This window comes from Crocuta crocuta, unplaced genomic scaffold (assembly GCF_008692635.1).
Source record: "Crocuta crocuta isolate KB4526 unplaced genomic scaffold, BGI_CrCroc_1.0 scaffold143, whole genome shotgun sequence".
NCBI lineage: Eukaryota > Metazoa > Chordata > Mammalia > Carnivora > Hyaenidae > Crocuta > Crocuta crocuta.
In genome coordinates this window covers 2,015,585-2,025,206 of record NW_027529175.1, presented here as the reverse complement: position 1 = coordinate 2,025,206, position 9,622 = coordinate 2,015,585, and the positions used below count along the sequence as shown (strand labels likewise).

The 9,622-nt window shown below is 57.2% G+C and overlaps 1 protein-coding gene across 1 annotated transcript in view; it reads right to left on the bottom strand.

Annotated features, from left to right (window-relative positions):
* The window catches only part of ZC3H7B (zinc finger CCCH-type containing 7B), a 55,483-nt gene that overhangs the window by 1,724 nt on the left and 44,137 nt on the right, over positions 1-9,622 (bottom strand). The window contains 6 exon segments of the mRNA XM_077757942.1: positions 1-18; positions 184-317; positions 3,804-3,889; positions 6,586-6,767; positions 7,697-7,797; positions 8,776-8,981. Of these exon segments, the coding sequence (XP_077614068.1) occupies positions 1-18; positions 184-317; positions 3,804-3,889; positions 6,586-6,767; positions 7,697-7,797; positions 8,776-8,981 (727 nt within the window).

The following is a 9,622-nucleotide window of genomic DNA, read 5'->3' as shown; positions in this document are numbered from 1 at the left end:
CGCCGCTCCTTGGTCCAGCTGTAGGACAGAGCAGGGGGGTGGGGTGGGGGAAGATGGTTGGGGAGAGCTCAGGGCAGAGCCTCAGGCTGTGTGACTTCCACAGAGAGTCCCCGCCTCCTTACTCACGGAGCTTGGGTGGGCTCCCCTCCCACCCCCCCAGCCCCTGTGTGGTGCCTGGCTCACCAATGTCGGGCCTTGGCGCTGCAGTACTTGAGGTCTTTGTCAGGCTCCACCACTTGCCCATTCCTCCAGCACTGGCCACACACAAACTTCATCTGCAGGTCAAAGGTGCTGGGCCCATGTGTCCGAGGGGCACCCTGTTGGGGACAGGGGATGGTGAATCCACAGGGACCAGGGCTGAGACCTGGGGTCTGTCACACAGGTGGCCTCCGGCAGTGTTAGGGCCACCCAGAGCCTTAGAATGAGCCAGCCCATGACCACGTACCAGAGGGAAGTAACCTCTCCACCCCAGGGCACATGGCCTCTCAGTGTGGGAGCTGGGCCTGGGACAGGGCTCCGGACTCCGGACTGAACACTCTGCCCTATCCAGCTGGTCCTGGTGGATCTGCTCTTTGCAGCTGCTGGCATTTCCCTGAGCGTGGGGCATGCTTTTGCACATGCTGTTCCCTCTGCCTGGAATGGCCTTCCTTTTTACTTCATCAGCCTTAATCTGGAAACTTTCAAACCTCAGCTCATCCACCACGCCTTCCCTGGAGCTCTCCTAAGTGGCAGCTCCCATCCTCAGAGCTCCCACAGCACCTGAACCACCTCGTGCTGATCAGCTCATCTAGTTACAAGGCTGGGCCTGTGGGCAGCAGGGCCCAGTGGGAAGCCATTTGCACAGGAGCCTGGTGGTGGTGCCACAGACTTCTGGGCAGCCCTGGGTTCCCCACCGTGTTCTCTCCCCATCCTCTGCTCCAGCCCTTCCTTTGCAGGTAGGAGGGTCTGGTCTTCGCGCCTGGAATGGGGGCAGGGGGAAAGGTGCAGGAAGTGGCCACCGGCCTTGTCTCCCGCCACTTTGAAGCCCCTCACCAAGCTATATTGGCTAACCTACGGATTATCCCGTCACCTTGAGCCTCCCCGTCTCCCTGGAGCCTTAGATGTGGGGTTGCCCCTCCAGGCTGGAGGGTACATGTCCCCTACCATGGGAGTACTCTGTGTCCCTGGCACTACCTAGCTCAGAACCTCTGAGCAGGAAAGGGCTCTGTCCACATGTGTGACCTGAGTCCTGGCTTGGTGCTGGGAGGTTCGCAGCCTGGCTCGGCGCCAGGACAACTGACCTGTCCCCTCGGTCACAAGGCCGAGGCACACGGTCGTAGCTGGGGCATGGCCTGTGCTAGAGTGGGCAGGAGGTTCTCCATGTTACTACTGATTTCTATGTGTTCCACTGGATTCTCCCAGAAGTCTGAGGGGACCCATTTCACAGGTGGGGTAAGTGGGGACTGCTTTAACAAACAGCCACGCCAGCTCACTGGGCTTCCCTTTCCACGACAGCACAGCCTCACGAGCTGCTTGCTGCAGCCCAGGGCGGGTAGGTGAGTTCATTCCCACTCGACTGAACAGAAGCAGAGACTCAGGGAGGTTACTAATCCCCCCACAGGTACGTGGCCTGAGGACAGGGACCCGGCGAGAGGCGGGTGTTCATGCTTCTTTGTGGGCTGGCACAGCTATGCGGCATGGGCACCAGGCCACAGCAGCTCCCACCCTGGCATCTCGTTCTCGGCCTTATAGTGCTATTGGGCCTGCAATCTGATGGCAGCCACACAACACGCCTCATGCCCTGGTCACGGCCAGGCCTGGCATGGGAGCCCTACTCCGGAGCCAGGCCCAAGGGTGGCATCCTGGGGGGCAGGGTGGTGCCCCTGGCAGCGAGAGGGGGTTGAAGCCGGTCATGGCACCCTTGGGCAGCCAGGCCTGTCCCCCTTCCTGGGGACCCTGGCAGCAGCCCTGCGTAGGAAGAAGGTAGAGGTGGTGAGGACTCCGAGTTCTCTCAGAAGATAACACTGCAGGTCCAACCTAAGCCCCTCACTGCTTCCCAGCCGGGATCCTGGCCAGGAGCAAAAAATAAACCACATGGCAGGGAGAGGGAGGGGAAAAGAGGATTGCACAGGAAGGGGTGGAGGAGGGGAGAAGCCAGGTAGAGGGGAGAGGAAAAAAAAGGATCAGAAAGAAGGGCTAGGGAGAGAGGGGAGTCCCAAGGGGGCCAGGCAGCCCAGTCGACCAGCCTGCCCTGCTCCCTGGCTCACTGCCACACCCACACTGGCATCAGGAGGGGCCAGGGGCCCAGCCCTTTCCCAAGTTGACCGGTGGGCACACCTGGCTGGGGCGGGGGGGTTATCCCTCATGTGTAGATGGCACGGAGGCCTCACCTCACACTATCTCTGGGGCTGGAGACCACCCCTTCTGTCCACACTGTCATGTATGGCTATAATGACCCCAGCTCTTGGGGAACATATGAGGATCGGGATGGCAGACCTGGTGCAGAGTGGGGACTCAGCAAGCCACAGCTTGGTCAGCTGCTGTGACCCTCACACCCACCCTGGGAGATGGCAGGTAGGATCATGACCCCATTATATGGGTGAGGAATCCTCAGGGGTGGCGGGAATGGTGTACGATTGCGGGGGAGCTGAGTGGGCACAGGATGAGATGTCAGAGAACTAGGCATTTACTCCGCTGAGTGTGCTCCTGGGTAAATCTCTGGCATGCCCTGAGCCTCAGTTTCCCCATCTACAACTGCCACAGTTCACTTCCTCAGGAGCAGGGTGAGGATCAAAAGGGATGGAAGATGATATATTCAGTGGGTAAAAGGTTTGAGGAATAACAGGATATTTACCTGGTCTCAAGGAATCTCCCCCGAAGGTACTTGTTAATTACAAAGGGGGAAAAATGTAACTTCACAGGAAATAAACCTTTACAGTAGAGGCACCCTTAATCAAATGACCACCAGTAATGGGACAAACCGAGATGATGTGCCTCCTGATGAGCGAACTGAGAAGAACATCACCTCTGGGGTTTGAGGAACCATCAGATAATCCCAAATGGATGGGGCTTTTTTTTTTTAGTGCTTATTTATTTTGAGAGACAGAGAGGCAGAGAGAGAATCCCAAGTAAGCTCCAAGCTGTCAGCATAGAGCCTAACACGGCGATTGATCTCACGAACAGTGATATCACAACCTGAGCCGAATTCAGGAGCTGGACACTTAACCAACTGAGCCACCCGGGCGCCTCTGGGTGGACCTTTTATAAGACAGCCACTCTTCAAAACCATCAATGTCATACAAGACCAGAAAGACCAGGGGACTGTTCTAGATTAAAAGAGACTAGACAGCACAACAAATAAATGCAGTGTCAGTTGGGATCTGGGGACAATTCACAAAATCTGAATAAATAGGACATCATAATCTGAATAATCACACCAATGTTAGCTCTGTGTTGCGGATAACTGTACTGCGGTTATTATGTAAGGCAGTGTCCTTATTTTTAGGAAATACAAAGTATTTGGGGATGATGAGGCATCATGTCTACAACGTACTCTCAAATGATTCAGAAAAAGGTATGTTATAATCATAGATAAGTGTCTCTGTGTGGCTGTACACCTATACGTGGGACAAAGTGAGCATGGAAGGTGGTAAAATGGTTAATGTTGGGGGACTCCGGAAAAGGGTATACGTGAATTCTTTGTACTATTCTTACCAATTTCTGGCAAGTCTGAAATTATGTTCAACTGAAGGAATGGGGAGTGGCCCTTGGGAGCCTGATCCCACCTCCCAACCCCACCCCCAGCGCCGATGCAGGGGCCTTACCAAGCTGCTGCTGGCCTTCCCTGCATGGGCCTCCATCTGCTGCCAGTATTTCTTGGATTCTTGGACAATGTCTTCATGGGTCATGCCTGTGGAGGGTGGGACCGGACGTGGGCATCCGTGAAGGAATGCAGTGAGGAGACAGGTAGGGGATCTCCAAGGTGCCCCACCCAGGCCCAGGAGTCCTATCCCCCAGGCAGGCCATGCCACAGAAATCGTGGGGTACAGGGAGAGCACTCATCCTCTCTGGGCCTATTTGCTCATCTGCAGTTGGGAATGGAGGACCCGCTCAAAGCCCTCCCAGGGAGTAGGAGAGAAAATGCAGCCAAGAGCGGAAAATGCTAGAAAGATGCTGGCCCCGCAGCACGGCACAGTGGCTCTCCCGCCCTCATGCCAGTGTCCCTGTTTCTTGGGGCAGCTGCTCAGCACCCATCCTTGACCTCCACCTCCCTCAGTGGGCCTCAAGGCCTCACTCCTGCCTGGCAGTCTCTAGCCCATTGGCTCTTAGGGCTCCGTGCCTGGCCCAGCCTGGCTCCCTAGCTCACCGAGGGACCACTGGACGTCAGCAAAGGGGCACTCCCCCCCTGCTGTGGCCCAGACCCTCCCAGTCTGACTGTTGACACCGAGCCCACCCTCTTGAGGTAGAGTGTGGAGCCTCTTCCGTGAGGCGCACTCTGCTCCCCTCACCTCCAGTCTCTTTCTAAGACTGATTTCCTTCCGACCTTGTCCTGGGCATCCTGCTCCATGGTGGCTGCTTGTCACTGGGGGCTTATTCTGGGTCAGGCACTGTCCCTGACACCCATTTTCTTGCTGATGATTCCCAAATATGTATCTCCACCCCAGACCTCTCCAGTGAACTTCAGACTTCCACATCCAGCTGCCTGCTCAACATCTCCACTGGACGTCCAAGAGGTAGTTCAAACTCCCCACGTCCCACACTGAGCCCTGATGTGACCCCCCCCCACCCCCCAAACCTGCTCTCCTACAGCCTCTCCTCTGAGAACGTGGCAACCCCGTTCTTCCAGTTACTCTGGTCAAGAATCTTGCAGTTGACCTTGATGCCATCCTTGGTCTCATACTTCATATCTGGTCCATTGACAACTCTGGCTGGCTCCACCATCAACATATTCCGCAGAATCTGATCACTCCTTCCACCCTGCTGCTGTGACCCTGGCCTGAGCCACACCTTCCCTGGGCTCCCTCTGTCCGCCCTTACCCCTCTATTCTCCACCCAGTAGCCAGAGCGAGTTTTTAAAAATACTGATCAGATCCTATACCTCTACCCACTTAAACCCTCCAGACCCTGCACATCCTATTTAGTGTTTTGTTTTGTTTTTTTAAATTTATTTCTGAGAGAGAGACAGAGAGAGACACAGAGTGAGCAGGGGAGGGTCAGAGAGAGAGGGAGATACAAAATCTGAAGCAGGCTCCAGGCTCTGAGCTAGCTGTCAGCACAGAGCCCGACGTGGGGCTCGAACCCATGAACCGTGAGATCATGGCCCGAGCCGAAGTCGGACGCTTAACTGACTGAGCCACCCAGGCGCCCCTGCACGTCCTATTTAGAACAATCTTAACTCTATGTACGGCCTAGAGACTTTTACACACGCGGGTCCCCACCTACCTCTAGGCCCTCCTCCCCCCATATGCTCAGCCTCTCTGCTCTCACACAGCCTTTCTGTACCAAGTCTGGCCTCAGGGCCTCCCTCCTTGCCATTCCCTCTGCCTGGCATGCTCCCCCTACCCTTCCTTGCTCAAATGCCACCCTCTTCAGAGAGGCTTTCCCCACCTTCTTATCCCAAATGCCCCAGCCTGAGAACTTCCCCATCCTATTGCTCTGCCTTACTTCCCTCACAGCACTGAGCACATCTGAAATTACATAACCCTGGGGAGCCTGGGTGGCTCAGTCGGTTAAGCATCTGACTTGGGCTCAGGTCATGATCTCACGGTTTATGGGTTCAAGCCCCGCACTGGGCTCTGTGCTGATGGCCAGCTCAGAGCCTGGAGCCTGCTTCGGATTCTTTGTCTTCCCCCCCTCTCTGACCCTCCCCTGCTCAGGCTGCCTCTCTCTCTCTCAGAAATAAATTAAAAAACAAAACAAAACAAAAAAAACCTTTTCGAAATTACATAACCCTATTTCATCAACTCTAAGAAGACATCAATTGTTAGATGTACCATTATTTTATGTTATAGCCCCAGAAATGCTAGTTAGACTACAGCATGCAGTGGGGAGTGGTGCGGGGGATATGTGCCTCCTAGAACAGATGGATACAGGATTTATTACCTACTTGTACTGCCTGCCTTGCCCTCGCTTACAGATATCAGATGTTCTCTGATAGCAAGGACCTCGAGTAGTTCTTGCTCGGGCCCCTGACACAGAGCAGGTGCACTCGTCATCCTATTAGATGAGTGAGTGAGTGAGTGAGTGAGTGAGTGGATATCTTTTCACCTCCTCAGCTCTGAGGTGGAGATGAGGATCGCCAGCTCACAGATGAGCAAACGGCGGCCCAGCCAGGGGGAAGTGACCTTGCTGGTGACCAACCAGGCAGCCCGGCTCTGCCTCCTCTCCCTTTCCCACGTGCGTTCCCCTGGCAATGCCTGGATAGGGGTCAACCCAGGACCTTCCAAGCCTGGAAGCTCCCCGAGAGCAAGCCTCTGCGTCCCCTGTGATGTCTGGGGGGGCACCGGCTCCTGCAGAGGCACCTCCTCCCGCTAACCGCCCCTCCTGAACACGAGTCCCCCTGTACCACCTGCCACGGGCCGGCCCGCCCCCGCGCGGCCCCCTCACCGGAGTACTGCTGCAGCAGCCAGACTTTGAGCTCGATGAAGCTGTGGGCGAAGTGGCAGCTGTCCTCTCGCAGGCAGCCATAGCGCACCTCATGGCGGCACACGTCGAACTGGAAGTGCTCCTGGAACTGGCGGATCTTGGAGTACTTGAGGGAGGTGGAGCGGACGATGTGCACCAGGCACCTGGCAGGCGGGGCGAGCACACAATGCAGTCCGCAGCCCCCAATACCGCCCCCCCCATTCCGGACAGGGCCCGTCTCCCCAGTGCCGGGCAAGCCTGCGGGGAGAGGCTTCTCCCTGGGTGCTCCTGCCCTATTAATTCATGTTCTAGAACATGCAGCACGGTAGGCAAGACGTGGGGGTCTTACACTGGGCTGTATGCTCCTCCCCTGGCCTCAAGTCAGGGCCAGCTCAAAGATGGAGCTGCCAGCAGAAGGGCACGGATGCCACCTGCTTACGAGGCTGGGAGAAGGGGCAGGTTCCCCAGCTCCATGCTCCAGAGCTGCTCCTGCAGCCAGAGGAACAATCATCGAGCGTCTCTTCTGGGACAGGAATTTAATTATGCTCACAGCAACCCTAGCAATTTTACAGGCAGGGAAACCAAGGGTCACACACAGGGTATAAAACAGGCTGGGATTAGACCCAGGTTTGTCTGACCCCAGGGCCTGGGCTCTAGCATCCATGCTGGGGCGGAGCCAAGGGGAGTCAGAGGGAGCGAAGGTTGTTTGTTAGACCTGACCCAGCCCCTCCCACTCACTGTCCAATGCCAATGTCATGACAGAGGAGGGTACCAGATGGGAGTCAGAGGTGTGGCCTCCCACGGCCTCCTACAAGCCTGTCGCGTGAGCTACTTCCAAGCCTCCTCAGTACAACAGAGACTGTGTCTCCTCCCTCACAAGACTGAGGAGACCATTCAAATACCCGTTGGAATATAGATCTCAATAAATGGGGTTTCCTCCTTTCCAGGTGGATGCTGGATCCGAGCTCTGAATTCTGCCCCTTGCCTGATGCCCTAGGTCCACCCTCTGGCCTCAGTGGCTCCCCAGGCACCTGAACTACCCCAGCCCTCCCTGTGCCTCTGTGCCCAGGCCCAGGCTGTGGGTCCCACTCACTTGTTGTTGTGGAAGCTGTGCTTCGCAGCCAGGTTGGAGCAGACAGACGGGGAGTCCTTGGTGCCTTTGCTGATAATCCGGGGCTTACTGTCAAAGCAGATCTGCCCGGGGAGGGGGCGGGCTGGGACCTGGCACAGCCACCCGGGAAGGGGCAGACTGGGTCCCTGCAAGCCCTGTCCTGAGTCAGGGGAGTGAGGAAGGGAAGCCCAGACTCCATGGCCCCCATCTCTCTGGCTCTAGCTCACTGATAGCCTGGACTGTGGCTCTCTCTGGTCCCAATGCCCCAAATGCCTGAGGCGGAGGGTAACTCTAAGTCTCTGAGCCTGTTTCCTCAACTATAAACTGGGGTAACCACGCCTGATGCCCCATGGGTTCACTGGGAAGCTCAGAAAGGACATGACAGAATGGCAAGTGCTTTGTAGAGTGCACACAGCTGCCAGCTGGGAGCCGTGATTCCAGGCTGACGGCTCTGAAGGGAGCGGCCAGTCCACCTGCTCTCGGAGTTGGGGGGAGGGGCTGGCCGTGCAATGGGTCGGGGCTGGGCTCAGCTGCACTAGCAGCCCAGATCCAGAGCTCTTGCTCCACAGACACAAGCCTGATGCTGTCGCTGCCCTCATCATGCTCTGATCGGGCGGGGGGGAAGCAGGGGGCCAGGGAGGGTACCACACAGGGACTCCGGGGACAGAGGACAGACAGCCTGGACACAGGCAGGGGAGTGGGCAGGAAGGGGTCATGGGCATTGGAGTCGGCACAGCGAGACAAGGAGGTGTGGGTATCAAAAGCCCCTGGTGCGGAGCCTGGCCTTTGATGGTCAGAGGATGGAAAGAAGGGGTACGATTACCTTCCTGGCCTCAGTTCCAGCCTCCCCCAGCTGAGGGCGCTGGATAGGATCTGGGCTTTAGCATGCCAGGGTCCTAGGGGCCTTTCTGACAGTCCAAGGACCCACTGACTCTAAACTCAGGCCTCCCAAACCCACAGGCCCCAGGACGGACATTCTATGATGGAGTGCACCGGGGAGCCCCTCCCCCAGCCCCCTGCGCGCCATTGACCGTGGAGGTGGCAGGCGAGTGGGCGGGTACCTCACAGAGGAAAGTGAAGATGCCCTGGTGCTCCTTGAGGAGCTTGGCGATGGTGAGGCTGCCGCGCTTGACGCCCCCCAGCGGGTCAAAGAGCAGGTCACGGTTGAGGGTGCCCTTCCGCTCCTCTGTCCACACGTCGATCTCCTCCTGATGGTAGGCGAAGGTGCAGTTATCCCCGTACTTACAGTCCTGCTTGTTAATCATGTCTGCAAAGAGGCAACAGGACACACGTTCTGCCAGGCGGGACGGCGGCCCGCAGAGCCCCTGGGAACACCGACGCGGCAGGCCGGGGCCAGGCTCATGTCCGCCATGGGGGGGGGAGGGGCTCATCACAGGACTGGGGAGGGGTCCAGCGGCAGAGCTGGGGGACGGTCCCTTTCCAGGCCAGGTCCCGTCTTTGCTCTACACCTGTGTTGGGGCGAGGACCATGCGGTCGCCCCACTCCGCCGCCTCACGTGGGTCGGGCAGGGTGAAAGGCAGGACCAAGGGCCATCCTAGAGGAATACAGGCCTCGACACGAGGGTTGTTTTTTTCCCTATTATTCACCAGGAAAATACCATTGGTTACAGGCCAGGCAGACTTGGGCTGGGATTCCCTGTGATTCCCCAGTTGTCTGTCCCATAAACAGAGAGCAACTGGGTTGTTGTGGGGATGAAGTGAAATAATAAATAAAACCCCTGGGGACCAGGGGTGCCTGGCTGGCTCAGGCGGTAGAGCGTGTGACTCTTGATTTCGGGGCTGTGAGTCCAAGCCCCATGTTGGGTGTGGAGCCTACTTTAAAATAAAAAACAGCGGGGCGCCTGGGTGGCTTAGTCGGTTAAGCGTCCGACTTTCGCTTAGGTCATGA